Genomic DNA, 18,957 nt, shown 5'->3' on the forward strand with positions numbered 1-18,957 from the left:
CAACCCAAAGGTCCATCAACAAAATAATGGATAAGATGTGGAATATTCCCAAAGTGAAATATTACTCAGCAATGACAATGATTGCTTCATAAAACCTTCAAAGGAATCTTAAGAGCATACGCCCTGGCTGGGGTGGCTCAGTGGATTGAGCATCAGCCTATGAATCAAAAGGTTGCCTGTTCGATTCCCAGTCAGGGCACATGCCTAGGTTGCAGGCCAAACGCCCAGTTAGGGGTGTGTAAGAGGCAACTAGTTGATGTTTCTTTCTTTCTCTCTTTCCCTCCCTCTCTCTAAAAAAATAAATAAAATGTTTTAAAAGAAAGGAAATTTTTTTAAAAGGAATCTTAGGAATATAACACTGATTAAGAAAAAACAGCCTACTATTTCTGAAGGTCAAAATATAAAATCTGGCCCTGGCTGGTGTAGCTCAGTGGATTGAGCGCGGGCCTGCAAACCACACAATCACGGTTCAATTCCCAGTCAGGGCACATGCCTGGGTTGCAGGCCAGTTCCCAGCAGGGGACTCACGAGAAGCAACCATACATTGATATTTCTCTCCTCCTCTCCCTCCCTTCCCCTCTAAAAATAAATAAAATATTAAATTTTTTAAAAAATATAAAATCTGATGTTATCTAGGTTTGCATACATGCGTTAAAATTATTTTTAAAACAATAGAATGACTCACAGAAATAAGATTAATAGTTACAGAGTGAAGGAAGGCAGGGGGATGAGGTAAGGAAGTAGCACATAGGTAGATAGAATTATATTGGTAATGGTTTAATTTTCAAGTTAGGTAGTAGGTACAAAAGTGTTCCTTTTATTATTATGTATATACTTTCCAATATTCTTCAATGTGCATTGAATATTACATTTTTAAAAGAAAGTGATTTTTGTCCTGGCTGGGTAAGTTGGAGACTTGTTCCAATACACCAAGGTTGTGGGTTCAATCCCTGGTCAGGGCACATACAGGAATCAATCAATGAATGCATAAATAAGTGGAACCACAAATCAATGTCTCTCTCTCTAAAATTAATCAATAAAAACTTTTTTAAAAAGAAAGTGGTTTTCCTAAGGCTATACTTCTGTTTAGTGGAGGGACCATAACGGAGAAGTTTCCTGTTCCATACATCAAAAAAACGTTCACAGTGCTAAGTACCATATTTTGCCATGTATAATGCACACCCACTTTCTTGGCCTAAACTTTCAGGGGGGAAAAAACTTTCAATTTAATTTTTAATTCAATTTATGTATTTATTTATTTACATTTTGATACCAGTTTTTGTATTATAAAGGACTTTCAGCATCTATTTTTGAACATATTATGGTACAAGAAATTTTATGTAACAAATAATTACAAAACACAAGAACAGATACAAGGTATTTCATGTACTACCCATGTATAATGCACATCCTTATTTTTCCCTCAAAATCTGGGGAAAAAGTGTGCATTATACATGGCAAAATATGGTATATATTAGGAACTAAGGAGACATTTGTTGATGTAAAAGGAATTTTATGACTACTTAAGTTATTAATTCCAAACATGAATTCTCATAAATCCATTAATATGTCTGATTTTATTTTACTTTTTTTTAAAGACTTTATTTATTTATCTTCAGAGGGGAAGGGAAGGAGAGAGGGAGAGAAATATCAATGTATGGTTGCCTCTCACGTGTCCCCTGCTGGGAACTGGCCCGCAACCCGGACATGTGACCTGACTGGGAATCGAACCGTGATACTCTGGTTCTTATTTTACTTTTATTACATTGCCTTCATTGATATCTTTGATAAGTAATAGGTCCAAATTTTCACAAGAATATTTTAATAGCAATGCCTTACATTTCAAAACAGTGATATATATTCTACTGATACTTTTCATCAAAGTCCAGGGTCTAACCTAAATTAACAAATGGTTATGACTTTTAAAAGAGATTTATTGAACTTCATTTTGTGAAACAACTTGTCTGCTATGGCCATTATCCTTTGATTGAATCATTGCCTATAATAAAACATAGCAAGCAGAGGATTCTAATGCATAAAACTATTGGTTCTCAAATGTATACATATGAATTGCCTACTTACTGCCTCCTACTGTCTCCTAGCCACTGGCACTCAGACAATCAAAGAGATGCTTCACTGTCCACCATCGTGCACCTAACTGTGTTCATGAACAGAGAGGTGAATAAGTATCTTTGAGAAATAATGTTAAGAGGCCAATGGCAAAAAAGACCGTGGTGGTGCTCCCCAAGAAGCCCGCCTGTCATATTGTAGAATCACCAAAAAATGCTCTCTGCCATTAGAGGTGTTAACTAAGAAGTTAATAAAACCAGAATTGAGTTTGTCTATGCTTAGAGTACTAACAAAGGTACAGTCCTGCATGTGATCCCCCATCATGCAGGTCAGGGTAAAACGAAAAAGCACTTGACTATTAAAAGCCCAGAAATGATACAAACAGCACTTTCTAAAATTTGTCACTGTTCTCATTCAAAGTATAGACAATTTAGTTCACTAACATGACTATTAAAAAGGAAAGTGAAGTTTCAAGCAGAGTACAAATGACCAATCAAGAGATGAAGACCTGAAGAGTTTTAAAAAGTATATAGAAAACAGTGAAAAGAATTCCACTGCTTGACTGGGAAACCTAACAGAGTACAAAATTATAAACCTGGGGGTGGGGGGGAACTTAAATACATACGACCTAAAAGCCCTCATGATTCACAGAAGAGGAAACTGAAGATAGGGTACAGAGATGACCTTGAATTCCCTATTTTTGAACTCCCATTCACTGAATAATCTTACAACCAGTTGCTCGCTCTCTGTCCATTTCCTCAGCCGGAAAATGAAGAGATTGTGTGATTAAATGGTCTCTAAGATGCCTTAACAGTTCTAGGACTTGCTAAGACTTACAGACCTTGTAGAAGTCCAAACCTTTCACTTTATAGGTGGGAAGTCTAGCAAACTATTGTTATTTATGGTAAGATCTTCCATTCCTGGTCTATACACACTTTAGATTTGTTCACTTGTCCTCGCATGACCGTAGGACATAAGTATAATGGTTAATTGTATGTGCCGTCTTGATGGGGCCACATAGTGCCTAGATATTTGGTCAAACATTCTGGCTGTGTGTCTGAAGGTATTTCTGGATGAGATTAACATTTGAATTGGAAGACAGAGTAAATAAGAGCACACAGGTTACCCTCCATAACATGAGTAAACTTCATCTAATCAGTTGCAAGTCTAAAGAGAACAAAAGACTGACCTTCCTCTAAAAAGGGGGGGGGGGGGAATGGGTAATGCTCAATACATATTTGCTTAAGGAATGAAATATGATTCCTCTGTGTATTTCTAATCTTATTTCTCATTTATAATCATACACTTTTACATCTTGACTGAGAGATCAAATTGTTCATTCTTCAGACATCACTGTTGTATTCAGTTAATAAAATTATCTTTGCTCAGACTTTAGAAGTGAAGCCATTTACTCTAGACTCATATGCTGTGTTTTGTAATACATACAACAGAATCTCCCTCTTACACTTATGTTTTTAGGTATTTAATATTCCCTCAGGTAGCTAATAACTTTTTATATTTATTAGCATCACCATTTTTATGCACATAGTCATTTATTGGGTTAGCCAAAAAGTCTGTTATGTTTTTTCCATAAAATAAAAGCTGTTTTTCATTTTCACTAATAACTTTATTGATTTGGATATTTTGAGTACGTAGGCTATCTCCCGCTATTGGCTTCTAGTGGGTAGAGGCCAGGAGTGCTGCTAAACACCTTCCATGCATAAGACAGCCCCACCGCAAAGAATTATTTGGCCAAAATGTCAATAGTACCAAGAAACTTCTCAAACAACTTTTGAGATGTTTGATCAGTGACAGCACCTTCTCCATACACTGTACAAATATTTTTTTGCATTTCAGTTGCATCTTTATCTTTCTTGAAATAATAAAGCATAACACATCAAAAATGTTATATTCCAAAGACACTGAAATACAGAACGTGCTGACAGGGTCCAGAGGGTAGAGGGGAGACAAGCACAGAGTAAAAGGGGATGGACTCACATGAATAAGTATGAAGGACACATGGACAATAACTAAGATGGAGGGCAGAGATGGGAGGGGGGTGGGGAGCACTGGGGGGGCAGGGCTGGGAATACAAGAAAGAAAACTGTACTTGAACAAAAGTTAAATTAAAAAAATTAGAAAAAAAAACTTAAAAAAAAATGTTATATTCACCCTGACTGGTGTAGCTCAGTGGACTGAGCACAGGCCTGCGAACCAAAGGATCGCGATTCGATTCCCAGTCGGGGCACATGCCTGGGTTGCAGGCCAGTTCCCAGCAGGGGACACATGAGAGGCGACCATACATTGATGTTTCTCTTCTCTCCTTCCCTTCCCCTCTAAAAATAAATAAATAAAATCTTTAAAAAAAATAAAAAATAAAATAAAATTATTCACTTCACTATGAAACACATGAAGTACTTATTGTTTATTTTGTCTTTTAATAATTTTATCTCCATATTTTACAAATGCTTTATTTTTATTATTTAAAATTTTTAAATTTATCTTAGAGAGGGGAAGGGAGGGAGAAAAAGAGGGAGAGAAACATTAATGTGTGGTTACCTCTTTCGTGCCCCTTACTGGGGATCTGGCCCACAACCCAGGCATGTGCCCTGACCGGGAATTGAACCAGTGACCCTGTGCTTCACAAGCTGGCACGCAGTCCACTAAGTCACACCAGCCAGAGCTATATACTTGATTTTTAAATTAAAAAAGGTCATATTGAAGTATAAGTACTTTCAATGTTATAATTTTTGTGAGTTTATTGCACTTTTTGTTGGTTGCCAGATTTCAGAAATGACAGTGGTGTCTCATTTAAACCCTTAATACATGAGGATGGAAATAATCTCTTTTTATATGAATCAAAATTTGAAATGAGATTCCTTCTTTATATTATCATAAAAATTTTACCATTAATGTAGTCAGTTGTGCTATATTAGGCCGTTTGCAGAACTAATTATTCCAATCAGTACTTTGAATTTCTGATCCATGGCTTCATTGATATATTGCAGGTATATGGACTGGTTTTAGTGGTAAGTTGTCTTTGTATCCTTACCATTATAACAGCAACCACCAAAGTGGTAAGTCCCTCGCACTGTTTTAAGTGATTACAAGCATTAGTTCATTACACAAATTTGATTATTATATTAACCGGTGTTTTCCAAAGAAAAAGAACCATGTGTGTTTATATGTGTGTTACATGTGTGTGTGTAAATACCTGTATATTTCATATACTTAGTATTATTATTTACATGTACATATAAAAAAATAAGGAATTGGCTCACATGGTTAGGAAGGCCTGAGAACCAGGAGAGCTGGGGGTGAAGGCTAGCAGGCTCTACACCCAGAAGGAATCAATGTTTCACTTCAGGCCCGAAGGCAGGTTAAACTGATGTTGCAACTCAAAGAGAGGAGAACACAATGATGATGTCTAAAGAATGAACAACTTGTTCTCTCAGTCAAGCTCTAAAAGTCTCTGATTATAAATGGGAAATTAGACTAGAAATATAGAGAGGAATCATATTTCAGTCCTTCAGCAAATATGTATTGAGCATATCCTATGTCAGGCACTGAGGCATTCTCAACAGTAATAAGCAGAAACAGTCACAATCCTTATCTTCGTGGAACTATGAGTGAAGCTTGATACTGTATGGGTTAGCAAACAAATATAAAACCAATTGTAATAAGAGTGTAAAGGAAAGGCTCAAAGTGCTAAGCTGGCATTGTCCGAGAGAGGGATAAGGGACGGCTTCCTCGGGGAAGTGATGAGTAAGCTGAGCTCTGAGAGATGTGTAAGAGTTCAGGCAACAGAGCACAGAGAGAAGCTTACCACACAAGGAAAATGGTATATACAAAGGACCTGTGGCAGACAGAGCACAAAAAGTGAGGAAGACTTTGCAGAAATAGGAAAATCCATCCTAAAATCCATACAGAATGTGGACCCTGACTATCCAAAATAATTCCCCAAAAGAACAGAGGTAGAGGTGTCCTACTTTCTGAATTCACAACATATTACAAAGCATAATGAAATTTTCATTACAAAGAGTAATGAAGATAATGTAGTACTAGCATAAAGACAGACATAGATCAATGGAATAGAGTCCTGAAATAAGCTGTCACATACACAGTCAAATCATACATGGTCAAATGATCCCCGACAAGGGTGCCAAGGCCACTCAACGGGGAAAAGTGAGCCTTTTCAAAACGTGGGAAAACCAAATACCCACATGCAAAAGAATGAAGTTGGACCCTTACCTTCCACTGTGCACAAAAATCAATTCAAAATAGACTAAAGACCAACATGCAAGACTTAAAATGATGAAAATACTAGAAGAGAACATAGGGGGAACGCTTCCACGGCACTGGACTTGGCAATGATTTCTGAAAGGGTCCAATTTATTAGGTAAGCAAGATAATTAAATAACTAGTCATTTAATATTATATAAAGCAGTCTCATGAAATAGTAACCCAAATGCTCATTCCACCCCAGTTCCTGCCATATTTTTCCTGCACCAAATCAGAAGCTCGAGGACCATCACCACTGGAGACACTGATTTCAGAATAGAGCATTTGTGGGGAGATTTCTATAGCTATTGTTGTCAAGGCAGAAAGCCACCTGATATCCATGTTTAGGGATCCTTTTTTAAAGCCTGAATTTCACCACAGCAAACATAAGGCACTGAAGATCAAGGTTTTGGTCTTTCTGCTGCATTTAGAGTTGAAAACCTATGCCCTCTAAATTAACTGGTTCCCCTGCTTAAGTACCATAAGCAATAACCAGCCAATTGCTTGGGTAACTGCCTCCACCTGGGGGTCCCCTGCCACCCAGTTTACATACTGCCTCCTCTATAAATCCCACCCCGAGCCACTAGAGCCAGACTGAGATTCAGTGCCCTCTTCTGAATGTCTGCTGCACTTACTGTGCGTGCCTTCAAAAGAACAGCACTGATGACCTGCTGCCTTGAGAGGAGCTTAGTCCTGTGTTGTCCTGTCTCTAGCAGACTGCAAGCTACTGGAGAACAGGGTTGTGCCTTACGTATGTATTTTTGGACCATAAGACACACCTAGGTTTTAGAAGAGGAAAATAGGAAAAAAAATTTTGAAGCAAAAAATGTGGTAAAATATTTAATAACATAAACAACATAATATTTCACCAATGTAAATGTAAACAGAACTCAACAGCAGCATTAACAACCATTATTCCTCCCAAATTTGGGGGGGGGGGGTGGCGGGGAGGAGTGTCTTATAGTCCAAAAAATACGGTGATTCTACAGCACCAAGTAGAGCAGGACGTCCAAAGGAAGTTTGTGATTCAAATGAATGTTTTCAAAAAAGAAGCCAAAGTAAATGGTGCATTATACTATAGATCCCTTAATCCATACTACATTAATTGTAAAGCTTAAAGAACATCCCCACTGCTTAGACAAACAGGTGTGGCTTACAGAATCTGCTCTCTCCAGCTGTTACTTATTTGTGACAGATCCTTCCTAGCTTCTGCTCCCCGTTGATCTGTAGGATTATCACCACTTTCAGGTTTGATTTTCTAATTTGTTTCTTACCCAAATCATAAGATAATTTTAATTTCCTTTTAAAAAAAATTCATTAATTTTAGAGAGAAAGGAAAGAAAGGGGGAGGGAGAAGAGAGAGAGGGAGAGAGACAGAGAGAGAAACATTAATTTGTTGTTCCACTCATGTATACATTCATTGGTTGATTCCTGTATGTGCCCCGACCAGGGATCAAACCCACAACAACCTTGGCCTATCTGGATAATGCTATAACCAAATGAGCTACCTGGCGAGGGCCTAATTTCCCTTTTTTTATAACAAGAGAAAAAGCTGACACTTAAAAATAATCAGAGCCATATCCCTGGGGTTTTCCATGACTATAAAACTGCAAAAACAACCCTGGAACAAAACAATATTTATAAATATTGCTATAAAATTCATTTATTAGTCCAATAACTTTTTTCTTTTGGCAATTTTTCCTACATAATTATCCTTAACTAAATACTGTTCAGCATGCCTGCTCTTTGGAATTGTTTCCCAAAACAACTTTTAAATCACTGCCTATGAGCTAACTGGTAGCCATGTATAGAATAGGATGGAGTATTGATGCAAATAAGTGTTGAAACTATGGGTAAATAGATGGAAGAAGAAGGGTTGTGAATAACAGCAAAAGTGCAAAAGTCAGAAAAAAAAATGAACATCCAAGAACCTGGTGATGCTCCAAAGAGGAAACCAGCAAGTGTTGACGCTAAACTAGCAGAAACATCAATACTTCCTGGCTCCCCCACTGGGTGCATCAATTTACCACCGGCAAGTTGCTCTTCTGCTGCAAGTGACAAATAGCAAATGTGTTCAACAATCTGAAAGGAACGACCCATAACCCAGAAGCATGGTTGTGTGCAGCAATGAAAAGAAGTTAGTGATTGTTGAAATTCTCAGTCTCGGCCCTGAAGACTACCTTAATGATCAGGGGCAAGTCATTTCCCCTCACTGAAAAATACCACTGTTTCCTAACATTAGTTTGTAGGACAGTGTTAACATAGCAGGCCTGAGACTGCTCTTCTTAAAATGCTCTGCTTTCAAGCTTGGTACCCAGCTGGTGTCTAGGGTATTGGATTTTGGGAAGGTTCCTAACACCCTAGCTGAGAAGAGGAGCTCACTGTACGTAAACTGTGCAAACAACATGGTTAATGCTAAATACCTGTTTTCCTTCTTGTAGTCTGGAATTTTGGCACATACCAGGCACAGGGTGTCTGTGTAACCAGCTCCCAACAAAAGCCCTGGGCACTGAGTCTCTGATGAGCTTCCTTGGTAGACAGCATGTCACACAAGGTGTCACAACTCATTGCTGGAGAAATTAAGCACAACCTGTGTGACTCCAGCGGGACAAGACGGTTGGAAGCTGCGCCTGGTTTCCTCCCAGGTTGGCCCCATGTCCCTTTTCTCTTTGCTGACTTTGCTTTCTATCCTTTTGCTGTAATAAACCATAGCTGTGAATGCAACTATCTGCTGCATTCTGCGAGTTCTGCCAGTAAACCCTCAAACCTGAGAGTGGTGTGGGGAACCTCTGACACTCCTTGTAGTGTTGGACAGTCTACCAAATATCTTTCCAGCAACCTTGTGAAGTAGGTATCATTTTCATTCTGATATGTGAAGTAGGTATCATTTTCATACAGATAAAGAAAGTAAAGTTCAGAGAGGTGAACAGTATACACAGAAAATAAATACTGCGGTGTTTCTTATATATGGGCATTCTCAAAGTTTAGTGAACCAAAGAACTCTGGAGTGCTTGCCAAAAATGCCGTAGGTATGAGGTTCAGGAACCTGTATTTATAATAAACATCCCAGATGATTCTTATGCAAGTAGTCCTAGAACCACATTTTGCGACATACTTTGATGTGTATGAACTACAACGTCTAGTTTCCCAAGCTGCGCAGTAAATGGCAGAACCACGAGTGGCACTAACCCTTTTTAACAAGGCCGAGGCTCTTTTCACAACAAAATTGCTTTCAAATATCTCAAACTCTAATGTTCCTCTGGTTTGCTCTGCCTTCTTGCTATAGGTACCCACCCAGCTGATGGCAATTTGGTACAAAGAAAGGAAAGTGTCTTAAATTCCCAGCACCAAACACTAAATGGTATCCTGAAACCATATAATGCACACTTACCACAGAAAGTCAAAAATATACAGCTCTTGAACAGACATTTCTCCAAGGAGGACATACAGAGGATCCAGAGACACATGAAAAGATGCTCAATATCGCTAGCTATCAGAGAGATGCAAATTAAAACCACAATGAGATACCACTTTACACCAGTCAGAATGGCTACCATAAACAAAGAAACAAACAACAAGTGCTGGAGAGGCTGTGGGGAAAAGGGGAACCTAGTTCACTGTTGGTGGGATTGCAGACTGGTACAACCACTATAGAAAACAGTATGCAATGTTCTAAGAAAACTAAAAATGAACATGCCTTTTGACCCAGCAATTCCACTATTAGGAGTATATCCTAAGAACCCTGAAACACCAAACCAAAAGAACCTATGCACCCCAAGGTTCATAGCAGCACAATTTACGATAGCCAAGAGTTGGAAGCAACCTAGATGCCCATCGGTAAATGACTGGATCAAAAAGCTATGGTACATTTACACAATGGCAGCAGAAAGAAAGAAGGAACTCCTACCCTTTGCAACAGCATGGATGGAACTGGAAAGCATTATGCTGAGCGAAATAAGCCAGGCGGTGAAAGACAAATACCGTATGATATCACCGTTAATAGGAATCTAAACAACAAAACAAACAAGCAAGCAAAATATGACCAATGACACTGAAATAGAGAACAGGCTGACAGGGTCCAGAGGGGAGAGGGGACAGAATCACAGGAGAAAAGGGGAAGGATTCACAGGAACAAGTATAAAGGACACATGGACAATAACTAAGGTGGGGGGTGGAAATGGGAGGGAGGTGGGGAGCACTGGGGGGGCAGAGCTGGGAATATAAGACAGAAAACTATACTTGAACAAGAATTAAATTAAAAAATGATAAAAAATAAAAATAAAAAAATATATATACAGCTCTTTTGAAGAGTTAACACTACAATACAGCCTTAGCTTTCAAAAAAGATTTGATGTGCTAGTGGCAAGAGAAAATATAAGCTTATGCACAAATTTAATAAAAATATGGATTTGCTTATGATTTTAGAAACAACATGATAATTATAATTTTCTGTGAATGACTGAGAAAGGGGAGGGCAATAAAGTTTATTTAGGATACCAAATTATCTCTCTAGCTAATCAAGAAAACAGCCTTAAATAAATGCTTACCTTTTTAATTACCTTTTAAGTGGGCATCAAAGTATTATTTTTCTCATTTAGAATAAGCATAGTATAGTACTATGTCCATTGAAAGGGAAGTGCTTTGCACTTAATAGTAGCTGCATCTAAAATGAATGAACTTCTTGGTAGCTGCTTACTCAACTGATCATTTTTCAAATGTTATTACTGACTCAGACTGTGTTATCAATTCAGTTCAAACCAATTCAGCAAGTATTTATTTAGCACCTACTGTTTACTTGATGCTATACTAGCTACAAGATCAATATTAAGAAAACTGTTCTCATTTTCCCAATACCTAGGTGAAGAAGAAGGGACTAGGAAAATATAGCCACCATAATAGTTTAAGAAAATATATAATAGCCCTGGCTGGTGTAGCTCAGTGGATTGAGCGCGGGCCTGCGAACCAGAGGATCGCGGTTTCGATTCCCAGTCAGGGCACATGCCCGGGTTGCAAGCCAGTTCCCTGCAGGCCAACTCCCAGCAGGGGACACACGAAAGGCAACCATACACTGAGGTTTCTCTCCCTCTCCTTCCCCTCTAAAGATAAATAAATAAATAAAATCTTAAAAAAAAAAAGAAAGAAAATCCCCAATTACGTGAGACTTTAAAAAAAAAAGAAAACATATAATAGAGGAGCCAAAGAAAATAAATAATATCTGCTTAAATAGGGCAGGCCTCACCGGTTTTCCCATGTTCTATTAGATAAATATGGGGCAAAAAATGACAAATCTGGATACCCATGGTCCAACATCATCTCTAAAATCATAGATAACCAAGAAGTCAGCCAAACCAGCAATCCGTCCACACACCACAGAAATTGAGAGATGTCTGCCATCATGCTGGCATAGGGCATCTCGTGCCCTTATCTGCAGCACTGAGCACTCATTCATCACTAAACTGAAGCAGTGTTAACACATGCTGCAGTTGTGCTAATGTTTGTTTTACAATCACTGCAGATGTACCCTTACACCAGCCAAGAAGGTAAGTGTCAAGTGACCGGAAATAAACTGGAAAACTGCACCTAGTTCAACCTCCCTCCACCAAACCAGAAAATCCACTCTCCCCCATCTCAAGGATTCCAATGTAAAAGAGTAAAGCGTATAAAGCCCTATAGAGGTACAGGAAACTACACTACCTAGATGAAAATATAGTATTTTTATTTTGTGACCCATGCCTTCCTCTTTGGGAAAACAAATCAACGATGTTAGGCAAGCAGTCAGCCTTGATGATTTTTCCCATCAGTCAACAAACCAAAACTTGAAATCACTCATGGGCCAGTTCTTTGCATATCATCCTGATCCAGCAGAGTTAGAATGTTCTCCTTGGGGCCAGTGACCATCCTTTACCTTCTAGAACTCATAGCCCAGCTGGTGGTCAACTGGCAGAGGAAATGAGCTAAGTTGGACAGTTGTATGAGTATGAAAGGGCTAGCTTCACCTGCCTGAATTTCACCTCTGCTACAAGTTCATTAAGAGCACTGAAAACTACCTGATTTGTAGGCACTCAATATAACCCACTAAAAGGCTGAATTATGAGCAGCAATCATAAACAGAAGAAGCCAAAAGTAAACTCCCATAAAAGGCATTTAGAAGAGATTCAGTGTTTTATGTTGCTTAATCAGTAAAAGGCAGATCAGGAAAAAAAGACAAAACTTGTTTTCAGGTTCTTTAATACACAACTAATTTAATAAATATTTATTTCAAGTAACAGAGATTCAATAGATTTCCCATCTCACACAGGATTCAGCCTGAAATAAGTCAAAAGTGGGGAATTCTTGTCTAGATTGTCATTAAACCTTTCAACTCATGTGAAAATGCTATGCAATCACTAAGAATTGTATGTAGAGTAAAAGACAGGATGACATAGAAGTCCCTGACTCATAAGCCTTAACTAGTCCAGACTTCCAATTAAATATTCCTTCACACAGGGGTGTCCAACCTGAGGCCCAAGGGCTGCATGCAGCCCAGAATGGCTGTGAATGAGGCCCAACACAAAACTGTAAATTTACTTACATGTTATGATTTTTTTGCATGTGATTACATGTTCCAATGTATTTAATGTGTGGCCCAAGATAACTCTCCTTCCAGGATGGCACAGACATGTGAAAAGGTCAGACACCCCTGCTTTAAAGGAAATAAACTGTATAGGCAAACCACTATTATTTATTTTAACAAATAAATGTATGGAGAATGGAGATGTTGACTGGAAATAGGCAGTGCTTTTATTATACTCAGAAGCATCAAAATCATCTGAGACACCCCTTACTTGCCTAAATTTTAAAATCCTACACCAAACCCACCAATTTCTCCCTCAAAACTCTCAAAAGGGAAGTCATAACTCATCAGAAAGAAAATTATGAATGCAAAGATGGCAAGGCTGTGTCTTTTAAAAATACAACAAATCAGGCCTCCCGGTGCTTACCCCAGGCTGTGTTCTTACACTGCCTGTACAGGAAGAGGAGGCAGAGTAAACCCACCCCATATACACCTTAGCCCAGGCCCTTTGCCTGGTCTGTATTGTGAATGGGGGGACATGAAGAAAAAAAAATACAACAAATCACTCTTTATTTTTTACATAGCTTTTTAAATTCAAATACCACACTGATCACTCATGATCCAAGAACATTCAAACAATAAGCCAAAAAGAAACATGTTAAAGATTGGTCTTCAAACATTAGAACCAATGATGCCACGCTTGCCTCTGATCTCACAGGCATAAAACCATATGTACACCCCAGTGGCAACCAAACCATTCAGGAAAGCTTCCTTAATTGTGAGCTGTTTTGAAGATACCAATTTGAGCACTAGTGACTATTTTTTTTTCTAATCTCTGAAAAGCTGTAGGGATCTCAGCAGGGGTTGGAGGAACCAGCTCAACCATGGAATAGTGCCAAAATGTGGGTAATCAAGGCTTTAAGCCAAAGCATCTTTACCAGTGAACATGAGGGAAAAGGGGAAGAGCTGGTTACAGACAAATTGGGCCATGCATGGTTCAGGGATGGAAAGTCTATGTCTTTTAGCTTGAGATTTGAGATCCTGGAGAAATAAATGGCCCTTTAAAAATGATTCAGCAAACACTGCTAAGCCATAGATGCTGCTGCTCCCAAGACATAGTTACTTCCCATTTCAGGTTTAAAATATAAAGCCCTGTCCTATCATGTAGTATCTAGTTTTCAGTGACCAACAACTACAAACGGCACCACTATAATTTATTTCACATTCAAAGTCAATTTCAGACTTCAGTCATACAAAAAAAACCCTGTAATTTTGGTAAGAAATCATAGTCCCATCTCTGAAATATAAAAGCAATCACAAAACAGCATACAACTTGGACTACTCTGCTGTGCAAATCTCAGTTCAACCTAAACCTTTAATGGTAGCCTTATAGCAATTTCAATGGAAGTGTCCTCAAATAATCTACACCAGGCAAAAGGTGAAGACACGTGACTTTCTGCTCTAAAGGAGGTAAAATTTGGCCCCCCAAAATTTTGAAGTTATTCTTTAGCAACAAGTATTCAATAGCACACGTTTCACATTCAATCAGATCATTTGTAGACTAATTCCTTGCCCTAGGCCTGAGCTACAACTCCTGAGAACCTGCCAGTTTACCACACTGGTAGAAATTCCAAGTCTTACCAGAGTCATGGTTCCATAGAAAAATGTGAGCAGTCGGGTATTCCAGCTGAAACAGTGAGGTCAAAGCTCATTTCAGTGTGAGCTTAAGTAATTCTCTGCAGAAAGACTCTGGACGAGGATGCAAAGTACTAGCCTCAAATCTGCACGTTGGCACCTCAAGGACCGCTGAAAATTCTACCGCATGCCCTGGCTTTCTGGGCCAACACTGCTTAATTACTACTCTGATACAATGCAGACAGCTCTTAGCAAAATTAAAGCAAAAGGGGGTTTTAGACCAATACTTGTGTTATTTGATTTCAAATGTTCATATTCTCAAAAACTAATAAGGATGTCAACATCTTAATTTTAAGGTAATGAATTTATTACAAACCAGAGGCCAGTTGTTTTCCACTATAAGATGTGAAAAGATTGCCCTTTTCCCAAATATTACAATTAGCTTTTTGTCACCTCTCCCCTTTTGTCACCCCCAAACAATAATCCAAGATGCCAAGAATCTATGGGATACAGAACTATGAAGTAGAATATTCCTTTAATTTTTCAGGGTAAATGTGAGAAACCAATTTTAGTCACTTGCTGTATAGCAATGCATCCTATACAAGCCAATTCCTATGGATTTCAAGATCCTTGCTATGTACAACCCATACTGTTCTGTGCCACATATAATCTGCTTCAATGTCATAAGGTACGTTTATGGGTGAGGTAAACATTTAGAAAAACATTAACACAGCACTCTTGTGATAACAATATCCTAAAGGGGGATGTATAATCCTTTCTTTTAGCCAAGGTACATGTGTGAAAGTTTCAAATGCAGAAAAAATTAGAGCAAACTCAACCGATGGTGAAAAATGTCAGCAACGCTTTGATCAAGAATAAATGCACTGGGACGGGGGTGGGCTGGGATGGAAGTAAAAGACAGAAAACTGTACTTGAACAACAACTAAATTTCAAAAAAGACAAGAAAAGAATAAATGCATTAAAAGAGTTAAATCGACAAGTTCTCCAACCTATATTTTGAGGGGGTTGTTCGGGAGTGCACGGCACTCAACCATTTTTCCTGAGGACAGAAAAAATCTAAACTTAAAGATGAACCCCTTCTTTCACATCATTGGCAGGAATAAAATCCTATTCCCGCCACCTCATCTTGCAATTAAGGAAGTTGCTACAAAGAGCAGCATAGAAGTCATGGTCTCTGTTTTGCTCCATTCTTAACGTACCCTCTAGGAGTAAAAGAGGTTACTCAAAAGGCACTAGGCAGAAATTGCTTTTCCCTATGCCCAATTCCCTATTCTGCGGACTTGGAAGCGGGCAATGGGCAGAAGAGTCCAGCAGCAGCCTGCCTTCTCCCAAGGGTTCAACGTCTGGGGTGTTCGGCGGCAAGGCTTCAGACGCGACGCTCAGCAGCCGCTGTGTCGCCTCCTGGAGTCTCCACATCCACCCAGCCCACCCTGACAATCGCCCTAGCTTTATCAACCCCTAAAGGTGAGCTTTTTAGTCTGGGTCTCCAAAGTTTGCCCAGCCTCCGACCATCAACCACCCACCGCCTGCCTGGCCGAGCCCCGGGCAAGGCTGAGTCCTCCCCTGGCCGCCAGGCCCCTCAGTCCCCAGGGTCTTGGGGGGCCACAGAGACAGGTTTACGTTTACCTCCATGTGCTCGCAGCAGAGGAAACAAAAGAAAGCCACCTCCCTGATAATAAAACGCCATCTTCAACTAATTGGCAAACTGAGGGGCCTCTGGGTCGGTCCCCCGCTATCCAGCCCTAGGCGACGCCCCCCACTCTGGTCTCAGGTGGAGTTTGTAACCACCCCGGGAAGCTCTGCTTAAACCCTTCGGGGTGGTGGGGGGTGGGGATCAGGGACTCTAAGATCCCTACCTGACTCCACACCCTGGTCACCGGGACAGCGGTGAGAATTAAAAAGGGGTGGTAGTGTCTCCCATAAATTGACTTAATCTTCTCAGAAAACTGTTCTGAGGGACCCAGTGGAGGGGTTGATGAGACAGCGAACCCACCCGCGTGGAGTCGCGACGAGTGTACTTACAAAGCTATTAAAGCTCCGGCGGAACATCGCATCCAAGGCTGGGGGCGCCGAGCTGGGCTCTGCCGGGCTGTATGGGAAGGTGCCGTCCACAGAACACACTGCAGCGTGGGCCGGTGGCGCCAAGCGCACGGGAGGAAGGATAACCCGCCACCAGCCCGCTGCCACCGCCCTCTTTGGCTCTGCGCGCTGCCCCCGCCGCCCCCCCGCGCGCGCCCCAGCCCACCCCACACGCCCCCGCCCCGCCTCACTCTCGGCCCGCGCCCCGCTAGTCCTGGGGTCTGTGGCCCTGTAGCTCCCCCTTATCTGGCTCCCCGCCGCCCCTGCGCTCCCGCAGCAGCCCGCGGAGAAGGCGCACCCGAAGCGCGAAGGAGGGAAGGCGGAGGAGTCCTAGACTCCTCCTGCCCTGAGGGGACGCCCCTATCTCTCCGCTGGCGCCGGACTCGGCCCCCCGCGGTCTGCACTCTTTACCCGGAGCAGTGCCACCGCCCGCCCTCCCCGTTGGCCAGCCCGCGTGCTTCCGCCCCACTCCGGGCTGGCGTGGGGGGCGGGGGGGCGGGGACTCTCTGAGGTACCTAGCGCCTCACCTTGCCTCAGCCCGGCACTACTCCACTGGCCCCGTAGCGAGTCACAGCCTCCCCTGCCCCGGCCCTAACTCCGCCACGGCGCCGCTTCACTCGCAGCCCCTCCTAGGTCCGCGACTGCCGCCTCGCCCCACGCTTTCGTCCCTCACCCAGGCTGAGGAGCCACGGTGCCGCCCAGCAGCCCGCCCCGAGCCCACGAGGCAGCAGGTCTGAGAGCAAGGAGTGGCAGGGCACTGTAGAGACCCCTGAGCAAGCAGGGCAGGAGAACTAGTTATGAAAGCCGCCCCGTTGTCATCTGGAAAGGCGAGGACCACCCCACTACCCTCGCGTAGCTCCGCTCCCACCTACGCGGCTGTTCCCCCCTTTAGTTCTTTCTCTCGTCCTATCGCCCACCTAAGCCATCTTACTTCCACTTTCTCAGAGCTAGTTAAGTCAAGCTTTGTGTCGCCAATGCGCAGCAGGGCGGGATTTCCCTGCCCCTCCACCTCAAACCCCGCCCCCTCACCTCCTTCCCCGCCCCCCGCATTTCTTGCGGAGGAGCCTGGGAGTTGTAGTACAACCCTACCTCTAGTCTGCCTTGTACTGCGGGCCCGGAGCTCCCCCACTCGCCCGTGCAGGGTTTGCCCAGAGGGTTGATGGAGGAAGTGGCTGAGACCGCCTGGCCCAACCGTGGTTCTCTGCACCGGCTGGATGTGGAGGCCAGGAGCGCTGGGTAGATTGCGCGCGATGGGATATGTGAGAGGGATAAATGAGACGAACCCCGGAAGGCTGGTAGCTGTCTCTAGGGCGTGGAAATTGGAAAACCCTCTACGCCCTCGGCTCCTAGTTTAGAACTGGAATTTGCGAAACTAAAAATGAGATATGAAAGCTGAGGCTAGAATTGCTCCGAGACTGGGCATCCCAACCCCCACCTGTTTATGGCTTGCCCCGAGGCCGTTAAAGAACTTTCGAATCCCTCTATAAAAGTAAGGAAGAACTAAGTGCACTTACCAGAGCCTTCTGCCGTATCACATTCTCGTGCCAGTCTAGAGCTGAGGACAGGGTCCAGCTACGCAACGGGCTTCCCCTCAGGTGGTGAAGGACCTTTAACGCTGTTCATAGGCTCTTCTTTTCCTCTTAGGGGTTCATACTCACTTCAACAAACCATTATTGGGCATTTTCTTTGTACCGTGCAAAGTGGTAGGGGCTGAACTCAGTGACTACCTGAAAGACCTCCTCAATAGGCTGGTCGCAGTCTAGTCAGGGGATACCTGCTGGAGTAGAGGTTCAAAAGCGGGGGGGGGGGGCCGGGGGCGGGCAATATTGCATCTGAAAAGGGGGTCTGGGAAGCTTTTCTGAAATCGCTGAAGCTTAAACTGGACCTTGAAGCGTAGAGAGATTATACAGGAGCTGACAAAAAGAGCCGAGTTGAGCCAAGCCCAGGGTGGAGGGACAGGTCCGTGAGAAAGTACAGAACGAGCTAAGAAAAAGAACACAGTGCCCTGGCAGGCGCTCAGGATGTGTGAGCGGGGGTGGTAGGCATAAACCCCCAAAACAATCTTCAAAAATACACTACGAAGTTTGAATTTGATTCTTTGAGTGAGGAGCCCATCCCCAAAGAAATGCAAATGAAAGACGTAAGGTATGTTCCGAAACCACCCTTATTGCCAAGAAGTAAAACTGTAGAAATCCACTTCTTTCCCTATTGTGGTTTCATCAATTTGCTCACACTTGAGGGCGTATCTAATGATTGTTGAGGTTTATGTTAAGTGTATATTAATGAGATATTAGGATATTTTATTTTATTGCAAAATG

General features: G+C 41.9%; 1 protein-coding gene and 1 non-coding gene across 8 annotated transcripts in view; one reads left to right on the top strand and one right to left on the bottom strand.

Moving 5' to 3' along the window:
• ATP11C (ATPase phospholipid transporting 11C (ATP11C blood group)) overlaps window positions 1-17,613 on the bottom strand; it is a 192,585-nt gene extending 174,972 nt beyond the window's left edge. For 5 of the 7 annotated variants that reach the window (XM_037052628.1, XM_037052627.1, XM_037052624.1 and 2 more), the window contains exons 1-2: window positions 17,167-17,613; window positions 16,583-16,649 (exon numbers count right to left, since the gene is read on the bottom strand). In XM_037052628.1, coding sequence (XP_036908523.1) covers window positions 16,583-16,609 — 27 coding nt within the window. In that variant the 5' untranslated portion in view covers window positions 16,610-16,649; window positions 17,167-17,613. Of the gene's footprint in view, window positions 1-16,582; window positions 16,771-17,166 lie in introns of those variants that run through there. The other 2 variants (XM_037052626.1, XM_037052625.1) reach the window with 2 other exon arrangements.
• On the top strand, window positions 13,315-13,446 carry LOC118991416 (small nucleolar RNA SNORA51). The gene has a single exon (XR_005067415.1). It is a non-coding gene; the product is annotated as a small nucleolar RNA SNORA51 (small nucleolar RNA).
• Window positions 17,614-18,957: the final 1,344 nt, after the last annotated feature.

Source organism: Sturnira hondurensis, unplaced genomic scaffold, assembly GCF_014824575.4.
Source record: "Sturnira hondurensis isolate 20B ecotype Veracruz unplaced genomic scaffold, ASM1482457v3 Scaffold0007487, whole genome shotgun sequence".
NCBI classification, from domain to species: domain Eukaryota; kingdom Metazoa; phylum Chordata; class Mammalia; order Chiroptera; family Phyllostomidae; genus Sturnira; species Sturnira hondurensis.